At 39.2% G+C, this 19,650-nt stretch overlaps 1 protein-coding gene across 1 annotated transcript in view; it reads left to right on the top strand.

The window, feature by feature from the left end:
* The window catches only part of MALRD1 (MAM and LDL receptor class A domain containing 1), a 423,509-nt gene that overhangs the window by 290,981 nt on the left and 112,878 nt on the right, over positions 1–19,650 (top strand). Inside the window, exons 32-33 of the mRNA XM_065582996.1 lie at positions 6,720–6,848; positions 13,361–13,522. Of these exons, the coding sequence (XP_065439068.1) occupies positions 6,720–6,848; positions 13,361–13,522 (291 nt within the window). The remainder of the gene's footprint in view (positions 1–6,719; positions 6,849–13,360; positions 13,523–19,650) is intronic.

The raw sequence follows: 19,650 nt of genomic DNA, 5'->3' as shown, positions 1-19,650 counted from the left end.
AAGGAAGCCTGTCTTCACATTTTGACTGTTTCAACTCTCCTGCAGTTTCTCCATTTTGTACTAGGCAATGGTTATCTTCCAGCTTTCATCACTTCTGTTCAGCCTTTCCTGAGCCCCCAGAGTCTTTCTAGATTCTAAATATAGTGGTTTTGTCCTCCATCACATGAATGTGTCCATCTGATTATAATTAGACAGCTGGCTACTGAAAGCTTTGTCTCTTCAGAAGATTACAAATCTAGTGCAGGAGTCTTTGGCCCTGCTATATTCCATCTGGGTTTGTAACAAACTTCAAGAGCAAGATGCCTCTATCCCAGCATCTGACTATGCCACAGGGACGCACTGATAGATAATCTTCTCTTAGGAACCGATGAAGTTCAGATGTTCAGGCTGATATTCTCAGATTTATCAACTGCTTTCAAAGTCATTGATCATTAGTTGTGATTGACATGCCTGCAAACTGTAGCAGCAGCATACACAGCTGGCTTTCAATGGTAACTTGTACATTCAAAAGATTGACATGTTTGTGGCCAATAATGATGAACCACACAATTCCAGGATTCTGCACAATGGATGAAACATAAAATTAAGGTCTGAAGTATAAGTTGCAATTGTAGTTTCCAAGATGCATTTTTACGGTGGTGGTGACTTTAAATATTAATGTCCTGGACAAATTATAATTATGGAAATTATACGCCTCCTGATGTATCAGAGTTTCTTCCTGAAACTTATCCTAAATTGTGTTGCTGTACATTCATGAACAGCTGCCATGTTTCCAAGGCCAGATAGCACCATTGTGATCATCCAGTCCAACCTCCTGTATAAACCAGTCAATAGAACTTCCCCAAACTAATTCCTAGAGAATATATTTTAGAAATACATTCAATCTTGATTTTAAAATTGTTAGGGATGTAGAATCCACGACAACTCTTGGTAAATTGTTCTAAAAATTAATTGCTTTAACTTTTAAAAAATATGTCTTATTTCTAGTCTGAATTTGTCTAGTTGCAACTTCCTATAATTGGATCATTTCTCTGCTAGATTGAAGATCCCATTATTAAATATTTGTTCCATGTGCATGTATTTATATGCTGTAATATGCTGTAATCCCTTAATCTTCTCTTTTTTAAACTAAATAGATTGAGCTCTTTTAGTCTATCACTATAAGGCATGTTTTCTAATACTTTATTCATTCTCATAGCTCTTCTCTGAACCCTCCCTAATTTATCAACATTCTTCTTGAATTGTGGGCACCACAACTGGACAAAGTATTCCAGCAGTGGCTGCACCAATGCCAAATATAGAGCTAAAATAACCTTCCTATTCCTACTCAAGTTTTCCATGTATGTCTCACAGGATCACTTTAGCCCTTTTTGCCACCGTGTTGCAGTAGGTGCTTATGATCAACTGATTATCCCATCACAACTTGTAAATCTTTTTCAGAATCACTGCTTCCCAGTATAGAGTTCCCCCTATGTCCAGCCTGTAAATATGGCCCACTTTCTTTGTTCCTAGATGTATATAGTTACATTTAGCCATAATAAAACACACATTATTTGCTTGCTCCCAGTTTACCAAGAGATCCATATTGCTCTGTCAGTGACCTGTCCTCTTCATTATTTAGCACTCCCCCAATTTTTGTGTCATCTGCAAACTTTATAGTGATCATATTTGTTTTCGTCCAGGGTCATTGATAATATTAAGTAGTGTGGGGCCAAGAACGGATCCCTCCAGCATCCCACTGAAAATGCAACTGATCAGTGATGTTTCCCCATTTACAATTACATTTTGGCACCTATCAATTAGCCAGTTTTAATTCATTCAATGTGTGCCATATTAATTTTATAACATTCTAATTTTTTAATGAAAATGTTCTGAGGTACTAAGTCAAATGCTTTACAGAAATCTAAGTACATTATGTCAACACTATTACCTTTTATCAACCAAGATTTTTAATCGCTGGGGGAAAAAAGATACCAATTTAGATTGACTGGATCTGTTTTCCATAAACCAATGTTGATTGGCATTCATGATATTACCCTCCTTTAATTCTTTCTTAATTGGGTCTTGCATCAGCTTCTCCATTATCTTGCTCACAATTGATATCAGACTGACAGGCCTGTACTTACCCAGGTTATTCCATTTACTCTTTTTAAATATTGGTACATTAGCTTTCTTCTAATCTTCTGGAACTTCCTCAGTGTTCCAAGATTTATTGAAAAATCATAATTAATGACCCAGCAAGCTCCTTGGCCAGCTCTTTTAAAACTCTTGGATGAAAGTTTCTGGACCTGCTGATTTAAAAATATCTAACAGTAGTAGCTGCCGTTTGACATTGTATTGAAATACTTGTGAACTGGAGTGTTGTTATATGATATGACTACATCATAATTTTCTCCCAAATAAAAACCGAAATATTGTTCTCTAGGACCATGCTATTATGTAGTCCTTGCAGGCAGCTTCTGCAGAATTCCCTATGAGGGTAGGTGAGGAAGGAGGAGGGTTTGTTCCTAGGCAGGAGAAATTACTGCTGATCAAACCTACAGTGATTCCCAGATGGATTTTCAATGGGAAATATGCCTTTATCTGATGGAAGCATGCTGCACAGATTTACATCTCATCCTCTCTTTCCAGCTCCATGTTCCCTCCCCCAAAGCCATGGGTCTGTAAAAAGGGTTCATTGGGTTTTGGGAACCAGGAGACAAAATGCAGGACAGCTGCTGTTCTTTCCCTCATTGTGTCTGTTCACCATTTATTACTTGCCCAACCAAGACTGGAGCTTGGTGCTGTAGAGATGCATAGTACCAGGCAGCCCAAGTCCCAAAGAGCTTAGCTTACAACCTAAATAGACCTCACAGAGGATAGGAAAAGAGAAATGTTTATCCCCATTTTACTGATAGGAAGCTGCAGGATAGGAATTAAGTAATTTGACTAAGATCACATACAATCTGTGGGCAAGCTGGGACTTGTACTCTGTCCAGGACCTTAATCACAAGACCATCTCTCCTTGCCACAATTAATTATCTTCCACGCCATGCAGTGAAAGGTAGTATGTAATCCAATGTTCCCTGCTTACATGGGTGTTTGGGGTTATATCTGATAGATCTTTCCAAAGTAATATTTCACTATCATGTCAGGGAGCCTTAATTATGTGGCAAACCTTCACTTGGATATAAAGTATGTTTTTGCTTCATACTTCCTATGGCATTTTTTATAAACACGTTTATCCTTTACTCAGAACCAGCCAAATTCTTTACCTTTCGCTAGCTCACAGTTCCATTGTAATGTTACAGTAGTACAAAAAATTGGTTGAAAATTACACGGTTAACAACATGCAAGTTAAACTGTAATGCCTTAAAAAGAATAAATGAACGTATAGGAAAATCCCTATTAAATTAATGTAAACACGTTACTTTCAAGCATCTATCACATTGCAGAACATAGTATATACAATTCACAGAGCCTCCTGGAGTCTAGTTGAGTCTTCCACTATTTTAAAATATTAGGTAAGTTAACTCTTTGAGAAATCTTTGCTGGGTCCCCTTTAAGTCATACAGTTTCCTTCTCTAGCCATTTGGAAACCACAGACATTCTCCTAAGCCTCCATTTGAATGCCATTCTGTGAAATGCCAGAATTCTTGCTCTAAGGGTTATATCATGATAGAATGTAACTCTGAGGTTGGCACGTGCTGCTCTTTTGAAACATGTTGCTGTTCCATGGGTCAATGGCTCCCTATGGCTTTCCCCTTGAATATATAAGTGCAGCCCAGCACGTGAATACGAGATCCTTAACAAACTCTTGCTTTGTATGCAGGTATTTGCTGAGGTTTATTGGTTTGGAATGACTTCTGTGTGTGGAGATGGTGCCGGTGTTTAGATTTCCATAGGCTTTATTTAGGAGTTAGATTCTTTAAAAAAATTTACGTGTATTTAAGGGATGTTGTTAATCTTGAATGAGACTATAAGGTAACAAAGTACCTTTCCACTTGATTAAATGTCAAAGCACAGCCAAGGAATGTGATGAAACACAAAAGCCATTTATTTGCACACATCCTCCCACAGTATGGACAAATGCAACAAGACCAGAAATTGTGGAGAAAAACCCTTATTTTACAGGAAATACATCATTTTACCTTTCAGCCACATGATAATTAAGTAGTTCATCAGGAGGAGTTAGACTGGTTCATAAAGCAGTTCCACAGAGAGATTTAATGCCACTCTCATACATTGTTGTATTATAACTCAATGGGTTAAATCATGGTAGAATGCCAGAGTTTGACAACCCATTTTTTCAATGGCAGGAATTGGCAGGATAATATTTTGAAAATCCTCATGTTTTCTATGTTGATAGAGCTTCTAACATGTTCTTATGTTAAATTGCATCCAGGCCTCAGAAATGAGATTGATATATATTAGTTTTCGGAAATGTTCTGGGATTAAGTATTTCTATTTTGAGAAAAATATTTAAAACATTAATGGTAAAATGCTACGTGAAAGGATGCCGTTCTTGAGAATTTCTTCAGTCACTGTAGTTTCTGTAGTTACTTTTTATGATCAACAACCACCATCATGTTTCTTGTTTTAGTATAATTTCTGTCAATACAGTGGCTGTGGTCAATCAGGGCCACTATTGGTGTATGCAGTAGAACGCTGAGCTCGCCCCCTCTCTACCCCCCCACATTTCGAGTTGAATTTTGATAGAGTATGAAGTTTGGGGGAGGGTATTTTGTTTTTAGATATTTGTACCAATTTTGGCATGTTGATTCAAAAAAAGATTTTGCCTTGGCCTTTGCCAAAGCCTTTGGCACAGCCTGTATCCTGTTTGTAAATGTATACTTCATTTCATATGCAGCTACCCAGAAAAATTGTGTTCATGTGAGTTCTTACTCCAGAAGAGTCCAAGCCACAATGTTTTGAATCCAGATCCAAACTTTCCAATAGTTATGTCTATTCAGATGTGCAGTTTGGGTAGGACTCATCTACAGTTCATCCAATCTCACTTCAGCAACATAACTGTTCCCAGGTTACTGCCTGAGATATTTTTAAATTAGTTAAGAAGTATATTGCAGTGGTTGTAGCCATATTGGTTCCAGGATATTAGAGAGACAAGGTGGGTGAAGTAATATCTTTTACTGGACCAACTTCTGTTAGTGAAAGAGACAAGATTTTGATCTTACACAGAGCTGAAGAACAGCTATTACCTTAACTACCTTGTCTTTTTAAGAAGTATAGTATTTTGAAAACCTGGGTTCTATTTCTGGTTTTACCACTAAGTCACTTACGTCCCTGAGTGCCCTTAGGTAAATCACTTAAACTTTCTATGCTTCGGTTTCCAAATCTGTAAAACTATGTTTAATTTATGATTATTATTTATTATTTATTTAATTGTATTATCTTTCATTACAAGATCTGAGACCTTTAGATCTAAGGGCCAATACTATTCATAGCTTTTTATCGCATATGAAGACTTGCCTCAGTCAGTGCTACATTCAACTAAACCAGTCATTGAACTCCCTTTGAAGGATTTGAGTTACATCTCATGCATTTTTTGAATGTTTCCTTGTTTATATGCTCTGTGGAACTAGGACTTGGTTTTGCTTTCTCATTTTGGCATCAATGAGAGCTTGTGGGTCTGCCTCTGAATATCAGGTTTTAGGCAGGCGTCTGCCTGAAGTTGTGCAATCCAAGTTTTGAGAGACATACAGAATCAACGAAATCTCTTAAAAATGTTGGCCTTATCCCTTTACACACTTGAAGTTGCTCTGCCCAGAGCTGTTGCTGATGATGAGTCCCACTTCAGTCATGTTTGAAGGAGCCATAGAACAAATTACAAAGAATACAGTCAAAGCACATTCTCCTATGTGTATCACTGAACCGCTTGAGGCACTGGGAGAAAAAAATAATCTCAGATTCATAGAAGTGCATTTTAAATGTTGTGGTTTGGTTATCAGCACAGCTCCTATTAATGCTAATTGGAGTTATGTAGCCAGTTCACTGAGCCACTTGATGAACATTTATATCAGTATTTTAAGCTTGACAGATCTCTGAGGACTGAATCCAAGAGCTATCTAGCCTTGTTCATTCCTTGGGTGTATTGCCCCAACTTATTCATTCATTCCCATTCACACTCTTCCACTATTTTACCCAGATTCAAGAGCGATTGAAAAGTTGTTCTGGTAAAATGAATCTTCATTTTAAATAGTTTAGGCTGAATCCCTATGCAGCCTGCATGTTGACTGCAATAGGTTTCTCTGCCACACACTGAAAAATCTCACGCAATTAAATGGCCTGTAACACTTCAGAAACCTATGCACTGTATGAAAGTAGCATAGTGATAATTTCAGGCAATTTGACACTATCTTATTTCTCGGTTATGTCATATATTGAGATGAGGTTTAATCCTTTGCCCTGCCCTCTTTAAACCAGTTTGTAGCAAATTGAATTGTATGCACAGATATTGCACCACAAATAAAGTAGGAAAAGAGTTGTGCTGATGTGGAAATGAATTCCTATCCACCAAAACATTCCATCCTCGCAGCTTTGAGTATCGCCAATATAGCAGTCTAGGCAGGCACAAGACATCATTAAAAGAGAGTGGGATTGAATAACATCTGTTGGATGCAGTAAATCACTAAAGTGATAGTGTATAATGGGTAAACAAATCAAAAAGGTCATACTTTGATTTAATTAAAGTATCGATTTAAATGTCCTGTTGGTTTCAGTTGGAGAGAGTCCTCAGGAATGCCCAGCAGTCACTGATTTTATATGTTGGAATAAGAACTGCATTGAGTCTCACCTTGTTTGCGACTACAAACCAGACTGCAAGGACCTATCAGATGAAGCTGATTGCAGTAAGTACAACTTTCTATATTAATATTAAAATTTTAACCATAAATACTGTAACCCAGTTTAGATGGATTTGTACAGCTGCTCAGGAGAAGGTAATATAAGCATGCTGTCCCCTCTCTTCTTCCCCCAGGCCTCCTCATACAAAGTTTTACACTTTCAGATCCTCAAAGACATTTACTGAGCAAAAATATTTAAATGTGACTTAGTCACAAATGTGCAACATAACCAAAACAAAGAGCAATAGAAGAGCAAGTTCAGTTTTTTTTTAAGGAAGATAATCCAAGGATTACTATACAAATTATCTAACAGAAGAAACTTGAAAGGATTTTGAGCTGTCAACATGAAAGGGAAAAGCTTAATAAGCAAATTGGTGAAAATACAGAAGCATTTAGAATAAAATTCTGCTCCAAATACTCACCATGTAAAAATTACCCTTTGGATCAGCTCCCTGTATGGGTTCATTTTCATGACACAAGTACATTTTTATTGTTCTTTACTACTCCAAAGCTAACAAAAGACCAGAATGAGTGAGCTGGATTACTTTCCTCCTTCTGAATCATCAACAGAACTCTTTGATAAATTCCAATCTGTTTACACCTGTGCAACCTCAATGACAACTGAAGATTGCAACATAATTTGGCCAGCAGAACTTTATTATCGATGATGATGTGTGAGAAGGAAAGAACCCAGTTTGACTTCCAGAACTTCCATTAATAGGGCTTGCAGTTAAACAAACTACCTTTAAACACTTAAACTGATCATATTTTATGTTAAGATGCAGTACACATGGAGCCCTAGCCTCTGTCCCCACGCTGCCTCCAATGCCATTTTTGCAGAGTCACTTTTGAGACTAGAACTACATTTTAAGAGCAAGAGGACCGAACAGTTTTTTTAAGGCATGTACTTAATCCTGGCAATCCATCTGTGTTTCTTAATCTTGAATCTATAGGATCAAATTCCGCTATGGTGCACATTTGAAACTATTACTGAAATCACTCTTGACATGTAGGGGAGAGAAAATGCATCTTAAACAACAAAAATAGATTCCTCCTCCTCCCCCCCCCCCCATATATGGTGGATGGTCACATTAGACAAGGCTCCAAAAGAATAGAGTGGCACAATCTTAAATGAGGCCATATAAAGTGTTTACTGAGAATCTGTATTGTGCCCAAATTTGCAAATAATGTCACTATGACAAATATATTAGGAAGAAGAGGAAGGAAAAGGCATGTTATCATTAAAATATTATATGATACTGGAACTCTTCTCCCTATCTCTCTATTTTTTTTAAAGTAAATAACGTATATATCTGAGGTGTAGATCCTAAAGCAGTGTCTTTATGCAGTCTTTTCGCCAGATTCACAACTGGAACAAATCTAAACTGAACTGCACCTTTAAAAGGATAACCAGTTCAAGTAGATACATGGATTTTTAAAAGATTAATATTTCTTCAGTAGTCAGACAGTGTGACTGCAACAAAATACTTTGTAAACTATCCACAATTATATTTTACAGGGCCCTAATAGAAAAGCATCACACTCTGAATCTCCGTCTAATGCAAACTGCTTTTTAATGACACTCAGAAAACTAATGAAGATCTTGATTTATTCTGTAAATGCTGTTATTGCATACAGTAGTTGCCATTGGTTTCTGTAAGTGTTCTCTAGAGATAACTTGTGAGACCTTCAGCATTCTTTTCTTAGTCAGACAATGAATGGGAGCATTTAATGCCATAAATCAGTCCAAGTCACAAAGCATAAGTTTATGATGTATAAAAGCTATTCTTGGGAAAATATTAACTTCAATACACCTTCAACGTATAAGGCAAAACTGTCCTTTGCTTCACATATTTACCATGGATGGAGAGGGCATGGGGAACTTCTTTCTCCCCTCTGTCCAGCAACAGTTCAATATTGCAATGTAGCACACAGAGTGCTAAAGTAAGTGCTAGGTTGCCCGGTCCAGCATACCACAGTGCCAAGAGCTGGGGGTGTTTGGATTTGAGATAGGGGTAGAGGTGATTCCTGGGTATGTCTGCTGTGGTGTAGAATAAACACTAGATGGGGGCATAAATTACTCTCTTATAATGAAGAGCAAAATGTACTCCAGTGTGCTTTCATCCTTCAGCTACCTTGAGCCCTGCCCACACAGGGTTGCTGTTGATCACTCCACACTCCCAGCATAATGCAGCTCCAAATAGCAAAGGGCAGATTTTCTCACACAATGCTAGGGGAAAGCCTCTGCCCCTTCAGCCTGGACACAGGGACCTTCCAGAACCCTCCCCTGGTCAGGAGAAGCAGCAGGAGTTGTTAAAGACAGGGCAGAATGACTGTGAGAGAAACACCTGCGGCTCCAACCTGCCCCATCCTCGCATCACCTATGGATATTTTGAAACTTTTGGCTGCAATTTTTCTTTTTTCTCTCAGCTCCAGGTTGGACTTGATCCCCCACCTCGTTACACCAGTTTTACACCAGTGTAACTATTGAAGTCAAGGACCCAGTTATGCTGTTTGTAAATCTGGAGTATTTCCACTGAAGCATTTCTCTGGATTTATAATGGAATTTGGACTAACAGCAATCATATCCACATAAAATTGGTGTAATGGAACATTGTGTTGCAGCCTATTTTAAAAAAAAAATTGCAGCAGTTGCTTTTTGTATGCTTCATTCCTTCCAGTGAGGCAATCTTGCACAATTTTCATTTTCTTTCAAAACCCATTGGAAGTACGGATGTGAAAATCACACATGAAAACCATTTCAGTTTTCGTAAACTGTAGTCAATTATACACCCAGATCTGATTAATAGCAGGCCTCAACATTGATGAACCATCTAGTGCAATGCTTGAATTATTGAAATAAAAGCAATTTTGCAGACAAATGGACCAGTCCTTTTCTCATAACTCCTAAACTGTCTCTGTTTACATCAAAAAGAAGAAATACCCAGAGGTGCAGACATGCAGGTGACTTCATCGACCCTGCAGATGCTGTTCATAAATATTTATTATTAAATGCTTTCTGAAGCACTGGTAAGATATTAGAGCTGAATTCCTGCTGTCAGGCAATGTATTATAAATAGCGTTATAAAATCAAAATTCATTTGGTCTTTGATCTGTTTAGAACTGTACAAGACACACATACTTTCTCCTGAGATTGCACGGCCAAATTCTTTGCACTGCCTGCTTGTCTATTTCACTTATTAAAGCTCAACTGTCCTTTGTAGTGCAGCAGGGTGTACGATATGGACCAGTGTGGTATGTTCCATGTGTTTGTGTTCCTATTTTTCTTTAATGGCACCAGTTGTAGGATCCTCCTCTTAGAGTTCACATGCTATATGTGTAATTTTAGCGCCCTCGTGACCAAGATGGAGTCTGCTCTGCAGGCAGCTCTGGCCAAGAGAAGGCACACACACGAATGCAGCAGGGAAAGTTCCTTCCACCCCAGGGGCACCTGTTCCAAACCCCCCAGAGTGAACACACCGGAAAAGTACAATGAATATAGGAAAGGGAAATATTTATTTACAGAGGGGTGAAAGGAGGAAAACAACAAGGGGAAACATAGGGGGAGTGGTAAAACAGGGTTGCATTCAACTCAAGGCCCCACAGGCCCAGTGATACCACAGTCTGAAAGCAGCAGACACCTAGCAATGTGTCTGCACACAGAGTTCAGGAGTCCTGGGCAAAGTTCCAGTCCAGTGGTGAGGCTTGGGTGCTCTTGGTCGCCGTCAGTGCCAGTGAACTTCCCCCAACAACCCCTCTGGTGCCCTCACCTGCCGCTCTCTGCAAAGCCACAGAGAGCGACAACCTCACCGCTTAACTAGCTAACCGTCTACCTCCTTAGTCCCAGTGCAAAATCACAAGCCCCAGTACTCACAGCCCCATGCAGCTCTGGGCAGCAGGGATACTGGATCCATCTCCAGCCTGTCCTTCTTGGGCAATTTCTTCCCGGCATAGTGCTCCTCCTGGCTCCTGTCCTGGGGTGTCCCTGATTAGCCGCTCTGTCCCTCCCAGGCTTCAGGTAGATTTTTGACTGCTTCACTCTGTGAGGGCCTGCTTGCTGCAGCCCTTCTGTCTGGAGCTCCAGACGCACACACCCTGTTGCTCTTTCCCCTCTCTCTTTACTCCCACTCCCACCAATAGCACTTCCCCCCCCTCAGAAAAAATATTTAAAGGGGCCATGCTCTCTCTAAACGCTAAGGGAGTTACATATGTTATTCACTATGTTATTCACATATGTTATTCAAAATCATCTTTATTTAAGGTATTTATACCAGACCAGATTTTTACAAGAAAATCCTACAAAACAGCATTGATTACAGTTTATAGTTTTGCAAATCTGCATCATAATAAAGAGAATTGCTTTAGTTTCTCATTTGAAAAGATACTTCTATAATGGCAACAAGTCTATTTTTGCAAACAACATGTTTTTTGGGGCATCCTGTTAAATAATTGAACATTAAACATCTCAGAAATGGTCCCATCTGCTTAGATTGTTTTCTTCTTCTCAAGAAGATAAGATGTGCAGTTTGTAATTGGAGAGCACATTAGTTTATAGCCCAGGAGTGTAAAAGAGGATCTGTAGTTTTTGTAGCATGTGGATGCTTGTCTACACTGCACTGCAGTCTGGGCTATGGGAATGTTTAATTTCAGTACCCACAAAGCTTCACTCTCCTGACCAATATAGCTATGCTGGCAGAAGTCTGTAGTTCAGATCTAGCCTTAGTCCTTGTCCCTCTCCTGGAATCTCACAATTTAAACACCCGGTTTCTTGGTCCTCCCTAACCCCCTGGACTTTTCCCCTGGGAATCTAAAGCTGCTCACCTGGGACCATTTGGCCTTGAAAAGTGAGCCTAGGTCCTAAACTTCCTGTTGTGTAGATGCTTTGAAATCCAAAGGAACTCCAGAAAAGGTTTGCCTGCCCAAACCAAGGATGGTTTATCCCTTAATGACTGTCTGGGTGCACATCATTATGCACATCAATGGTTGCACATCAGTGACTCGTAACGTTAATGACATTAGCACCTATTGCCCTCACAATATTATCTTCTGTTCTTGCTTTTTGCACCTTAGTGCTCATTATGAAATTAGCTGACTGGTAGTATTGAAAATAGTATCCCATTGGGGGGAAAAAGTAAGAGGGCAACTGCTGAAATAGTGAGAGGATATGTGTCTCCTTCATCAATCAATCGATCAGTTTTTCCCAATGTAATGTACTCCAAGCTTGATCTGTCCACTCATACTTTCTTCCTGTCCAGCCAGAGACAAAACTACCAGATACCCTCTCTGATTGTGCTTCTGGTGAATTATCAAAAGGGATACAGTATTGCCCTCTACACATTTTTATCCTGAACGTTAATGTATCTTAGAGTCAAATGAATTATCTCCGCAGATTTGAAAAGAAGAATTTCTTGGGAACATCTTGTTGCTTTATCTCTCACTGTAAAGCATCTTGAGACATTGTGTTGAAACACACCACATAAAAATAAATTGAATTTAATTCTAAATATCTAGAACTGGCTGATTTAAAGGAACACTGTCACAGTGGGGAATGGTAGTTCAATATGAGACTATTTACATCTTGTTTCCAAGAGCATGTAACTGCCATATTAGCAGAAGAAGTGAGTGGATGCAATTTCTGAGGAAATGCCTTTGTTTTAAAAAAAATCATAAATGATCATTATTGGTATTATGCTAGCATCTAGATGCATCAACTAGCGAGCTCCACAGCGCTAAATGCTGTACAAACACATACTAAGAGACAATCCTTGGCACAAAGTACTTACAATTTAATAGACAAGAAAAACCAAAGGTGGGAGAAAGGGAGTCGTATTATCCCCATTTTACTGATGGGGAATGGAGTTAAGGGCCTGCTGCAAAGCCCACTAAAATCAATGGAAAGATTCCTATTGACTTTAATGGAATTTGGAGCTGGCCCTGAGTCACTTACCCTAGGTGACACAGGAAGTCTGTGGTAGGGTTGGGCATTAAACACAGATCTCCTGAGTCCAAATCCAGTACCTTAGCCACCATACTTTCTTTCACTTATAAAACTATGCTCATAGGTCACCATACAATGCCAATATATGCACATGTGAACGCTTGAGCATAGGAGTGGAGTCCAGGTTTAGCATCTGGTTTGCTATTATCTTCTCCACTCCACTGAGCTCAAACAAGTCCCATACTCAGTCATGTCTCCCTAATGTCCTCACCATTAGCCATAGCCATACACCAATGATGTTAAACATATCCAAACGGTGGAGGGCATATCAATCTCTAATAAAGGGAATACTTTGTCTCTCGAGCCTGCATTATATCAAGATATACCATATATTATACCAAAATGTAGAAACATACGGTAAGTAACATTCTCAGCTTAACATATGTAAATTTGGCATTAGTTGAACAGAAACCTTGCTATTACTATGTGCAGTATGCTTATCATCATATTTTAAATATACCAACTGATATACTATATATTGGTATCAAGAGAGTGAATTTACTTTGTATTGCATTTTCAGGCCAATATACCAGTATCCCTGGAAGCTGTAACTTTGAAACAGGAGACCAAGATTGGACTATTGCATGTGGATTAAAACAAGATTCTATCAATGATTTTGATTGGAGTATTGGCAACAGGGTTGTCACAGGGCAAAGTGGTCCTGATGGTGACCACACACCAGGTAATATTAAGTTCCTCACATCAGGTTGGGGAAAGGGACAGAAAATTCTCACTCTTAGCTCTGAAAATCATTAAGTCATCTGCTGAGGAAACGAAGTATTCTGCAGAATTAGTCCCACAATAGACAGGAGGCCTGCGTAGTCAACATGAGATCAGTTCAGTGTATTGTGCAAGAAGGTAGTGGTGGTGAGCAAACCCCAGTTTTGTGGTGTTAATTGGAAAATGCCCATAAAAATGTTCCATTCTTTTGGATGATAAGGTACAATAGGGGATAGACATCATAAATGGCAGTGCTAAAGTAGGCCAGATGAGTGTATTGAATCTTGTCATGTATACGATCATAGTAACCACCAGTGTTGTCTGAATGCAATTAAAAATAAACAGCCTAACACAGAGGCCTGTTATCACCTGTTTTAATCATTGGTTGAGTCAGCATCAGTGTAGTTTTACAGATTGCTCTTTTCAAAGTGGCCTTGATTATATCATTCTTGATATTCTATTGTGGTTTGATACATTTGTTTAGTCCTCTCTAGACAATGAGCTGCTAAATCAAATGTAAGGATACCTATTAATCATGACCCCTGAGGAGAAACAAACTTTTTACAAGACGGCACAGTGGATATAATAAACCTACTGTCCATTTGCAAGCATCTGGCAAAACCCTTATTAATTAAAGAGGTATTTGTAAACCTACTCATTTAGACCTTTGAAGATGAAGAATTAGATACAAAAAAGAGGATAAAGTCAGTGACAATAATGTTTCCTTTTCTGTTGGACTTTTCCATAGGTGTTGCCTTATACGTTTCTGAATGAGGGTCATTGTTTTGTTGTAATTCTGCTGCACTTTACATCAGGAGTAGACAACCTATGGCACTTGTGCCGAAAGCGGCACGCGAGCTGATTTTCAGCGGCACTTACACTGCCCGGGTTCTGGCCACCGCTCTGGGGGGTTCTGCATTTTAATTTAATTTTAAATGAAGCGTCTTAAGCATTTTAAAAACCTTATTTACTTTACACACAACAATAGTTTAGTTATATATTATAGACTTATAGAAAGAGACCTTCTAAAAACGTTAAAATGTATTACTGGCACGTGAAATCTTAAATCAGAGTGAATAATCGAAGACTCGGCACACCACTTTTGAAAGGTTGCCGACCCCTGCTTTACATAATGAGCCAGGTTCTGCTTTCAGCTACGCTGGCGTGAATTCAAAGTAACGCCATTGAGCTCAATGGCTTATTTTATATATTCTGTGTAATGAAGCTGTAAACACATTTCTATAGATATTGCTCTTCAACAGCATCTATTTCAGATGGTTACAAACAAAAACAAATTTGAAATTTGGCTTTCAAAACTCAGAACGGATTGTTTTGTAAACAGCAAACCCATTTAATAAATGAACAAAATGTGCAGCTAGGTGGTGAGCTGAAACCTCGGCTTATTATACTTGCCTACTTTACTGTTATCTTGTCCTTCCCTTTTCCCTGTTTCTGCCTCATCCACCCATTGTATTTTGTCATAATCTAGGATGAGCTCTTTGTGGTCTTTTTACTATTCATCTGTACTGAACCATGCATGATGGGGTCCTGACCCTGAATTGCTGGCCCTAAGTGCTCCTGCAGTGCAAATAATAAATAGTAAGAAATCACTGCAACAAAAGGACCTGACTTTAGGGGCCAAATTCTCTGCTGGTGTAAATGTGTGCAGTTCCACTGACATCAAGCATAGCACTCTGCTGCAGGTCATCATTTTCAATGTCTGTCCTGGGCTGAAGCTTGGCATAACACTGACAGGTTCCAGATGAAGATTCAGGAGCAAATGGGGGAAAAAAGCAATTGTTGAGGGGCCACAATAAAAAATCTCAGTGTAAATTATTCCCCCCACGTTGGGGCTGGTCAAGAGCTTAAATACACAACACATGCATTTTGTATTAGCATGTCCCAACAAAAATCCCAGCTCCTGATAGCAAAGTAACCCTTGGTACTACTCACAGAACAAAATATACTAACATGGAATACAATTCCTGGTATTATGAAGACAACAGGCTGTCATGTTAAGATTTAAGGAGAAAACAAATAATGCAGAACAAGTATTAGTAGGTGGTGAAAATATTGTAATATCCATTGTCTTCATTGTGTACCTGTGACTAACATGTCTGCCAACTCTCATTCCTCCTTGGTCTTTCAGATTCTCCTCTTAGGGCTGCCTGCTACAGCCTGTTGGCAACACAACGTGACTGGTAGTTGTGCCCCTTGACCAAGACTGAGAGGAGAGTGCAGGTTCCAGAAACTCTTTAACCTCCAGTACCTCTCTCTGCATACTATGGGGTCCTTGTCCACAAGCAGACATCTGCATGAAATTAACCAGACAACAGTAATCTCAATAAAAACAAGACTGATTAAAAAGAGAAAATGGAATTAAAACAAATTTAACAGTTTGCTTAACACATCTAGCTTTGCTCTTCTCATAAACTAACGTCCACAGAATTTTCACCAGCATATACATTAGGCATTGCTTTATACATCTTCAGAGAAGACAGATAATCATTTAAAAAATACTCCAACCTCAAACACTTTAGTCCAATGCCAGAGCAAAATGATGATTATATTAATCATTTTTATTGTCATAGTACCAAGGAGCCAACTAGATTGGGTCTCTATTTTGCTAGGTATGATACAAACATATAGTAACATTCCATTTGATTTAGGATACAGCATATCCATGTCACTATAATAACTTTGAAATAACTTTTTCACTTGAGAATGTTTAAAATCTAACATCTCTTGAAAGTACTGAGGTGTAACACTCACACCCTGATAATCCAACCTGAGCAGATCATCTGAAAAAAATATTACGGACAGAGAGAGAAACGGAGAGCATTTCACTGATAGTCATTGCAATTTTCAAAACCTCCCTTTTCACGGTGTTCCAGCCAGAAATTGCATAGGTTTGAGGTGCAAACTGAATAAGTCTCATTCTGAATAAGTAATCATTTGCAGGTCTGTGAGAATGACATATTGTATCCAGTTTTGAAATCCAGTAAAGAATTTGACTTTATGAATGAGTGAACTAAGTGTGTGTGCAATTTTAGGTAAAAATAAATCCACTTCATTTCAACTGGAAAATGGCCTTTGATGTCATACCCCCAGTCCATGTGAGCCTGATTCTTGAAATAATGAAGTAGTGAGCAAATATTTTTGTGTTCATTTTCATTTTCTCAAGAGGTTTATTATTTATCATAATATGAACAAAATTTCCAGATCAATTGCCAGAAACAGTTTTGTGTTCAAAAATCACACCAAAATAAATCTTTATTTAGATGTTCCATCAGCCGAACTCCTCAGAGCCAATGAGTGGCATCATCTGATACTTTAGTAATGAATTCACCTTGGTATATTCTAATCGTTAAAACTGTAACACAGCTCTCTAGTCTCACCCCAGTTATCCTATTACAGGAAAAGAGCAGCATTCATCAGTAGCTCTTTGGAGCAGGGCCTCTTTCTTAATATGTATTTGTACATCACTTTAGCACAATGGGGCCCCAACTTTATTTGGGTCCTCTAGGCACTAGGATCATAACAACAGTAATAATTAGCAGGGAGGAGTTAAACCAGAGTTGTCATGAGGCTGCAAAAGAGTTTGGGATTTCCAGAAAAGGGGACTGGTTGGGCTTGCTTGTCCCTAGGGTATCTGGGAAGGTTTGGCAAATAAGTGTGTTTGTGTTGTCTGAGATGGGGTGGAATAGGTATATGTTACTATTCACTGGTCCTCGCCATGGGTCTTGCCTCCCTCTCTAGAATATTAATTCTTCCTTCCAATATTTCTTCCATGCCTCCTCCTCCACCCTCTATTATCACCATTTTCTTTGCAGAACCCCAGCTCCACCTTCCTTAAACATGATCTTCTAGGTCAGCTGCATAACACCTACGCCTCACCTTGGCATGATGCCTCACACTTGAATTGTTGGACAATGTGGTGCACAATGGAGTTTGGAATACTCCAAATCCCAGAACATATGAAACTGGAATTTGGACAGCCCCAAATTCAACCACAAACTAGCAAGAGTATGCAAGAGTTCAAATGTGAGGCCTCATGGCAGGGGCCAGCACAAGGCAGATGGGACCCAAGCTCACCTTTAAGGTAGGGAGAGTGGCGCTTTGAGAAATAGATATTACTGCATGGTGGTGTACTGTTAACTGCAGAAATGATGCAAGACATCACTGGAGAAACTGTCCACCATGGACAGTGAAGTCCTCCTTCCAGGGAAAATCTTATTGTTGTGTTGCTAAAAGCCTGTCTTAATTAGATCATATTAATCTACTTGTAATTGCCCTAGAAGTTTCTCCAAACTCACAGGGAACCTATCAATTTGATTTTGCAACTTGTTAGCCAATTATGTACCAAAAGGTTTAGAAGAGCCCATTAAGGGCTGGGACACACTACTATTGTGATTCTGAATATGCTTGTAGCTGATTGTGTTTAAACAAGAAAGAGTATTCTGTGTACTCCTTCGTTTGAAAAATTCTGAATTTTATCCTCCAGAGGAGAATTACCCTGACCTTTCTTGCTGCTGCCACCAGAACAAAAATAGTTTGTCTTACCTGAGCAATTGAGCTATGTAAATGTTTGAAAATGGGATTTTAAGAGAGCTTGCTTGATCAAAAAGTGTTTGTTGCTTAAAACAAATGTACTTGGAAGGTTATATAATTACACATTGTGTGTTACTGTTATTTTGTGAATATGTTTATGTAAAATTTAGCTACTGATTGGTGCAAAGTCATTTCCATCTCTTTTAGGAGTTGACACCGCTGTGAAGCTCACAACAACCTTGTCATGTGCCAAAGTCAAAAGTGAATTCTATTCTATAATAGTCCTTTAGACTTTTGACTGAATTTTTTTACAGCAATCAGTATTAAGAAGTCAAGTGAAGGAAAGTGACAACAGTACACAGTGAGTGGCATCTGAGGGCTTGTCTTCCCTACCAGAGTAAGTCGACCTAAGGTATGCTACTCCAGCTGTGTGAATAACGTAGCTGGAGTCAACGTAGCTTAGGTCGACTTACCCTGCATTGATGAGAGACATTCTCTGGTCTACTTACCTTACTCTTTTTGGGGAGGTGGAGTACTGGACTGGAGAGTGCTCTGCTGTCAATTTAGCGGGTCTTCGCTAGACCCCCTAAATCGACACCCACTGCATTGATTGCAGCAGCATCGATCTCCCTGGTAATGAAGACAAGCCCTGAGAGATAGCAGCGTGAGTTCTCCATCACACTAAGGCCCTTTACATCACTCTTTAAAGAAGCCCTAAGTGAGGCTGACCTCCATTTTAAGGTCCATTTACACTGCTAGAGCAATGCTATTCTGGAGAAAAGAGACTACTGTGGCATATCAGATGCCATTGTGTGATAGCTGGTGGCAATGCTGGCTTTTTTGTGGTGACCACTGTATTTTAGAGGGAATGTTTGTATGGAAGTGAAGTGTTTGGAATAAGGCTTTAGTGATTACAGACACTTTACAACCATTATGAAAATGAGAGATGTTTGTCATTAGGTTATACTAGGATGAAATATTACTAATATATCAATACCAATATACTCTCTTCTAGTAAAGAGAGAGCCGCTCTAAAGGAAAAAAGGGTAAGTGCATTCAAAAGAAATCAGACCTATTTAAAACCAGGCAATGGGTCATGTTACTCATATTCTATAGAGCTGTTAATGTACAGTGCTACATCTCTGGTTTAGTGGTAAAGATTTACTGGTAAGTCTTTTAGTGAATTATGTTCATGTAAGGTGCTGCTTGTCTCCAGCCCATGAAGGATCCATTGCCACACCCAGAGTTTCTTTTCCAGACAGTTTTATGTTCCAAACACAGGCAAAAACCTCACAATCACAGTTCCTCAACCCACCCAGAGGACTTTCCTCTTTGTCCCTCTCAGTCCCTCCTCATTCAGGACCTACTTCAGGACTTCTTCCAGGCTATTTTAACTGAGCACCACTTCCCATGGCCTTCTACTGGAGGTCTTTTCCCCCAGCAGGTTCCTACTGCCTCCTCTCACAGGGGATGCTGGCAGCCCCTCACAGGGCTCTCCCTGCTCCCCAAGTAACACCCTGGCTCTTTATAACCCCCATT

The sequence above is a fragment of the Chrysemys picta genome, chromosome 2 (genome assembly GCF_011386835.1).
Source record: "Chrysemys picta bellii isolate R12L10 chromosome 2, ASM1138683v2, whole genome shotgun sequence".
Taxonomy (NCBI): domain Eukaryota; kingdom Metazoa; phylum Chordata; order Testudines; family Emydidae; genus Chrysemys; species Chrysemys picta.
Note: the sequence above shows the minus strand (reverse complement) of the source record. Positions and strands in the feature narration are given on the sequence as shown.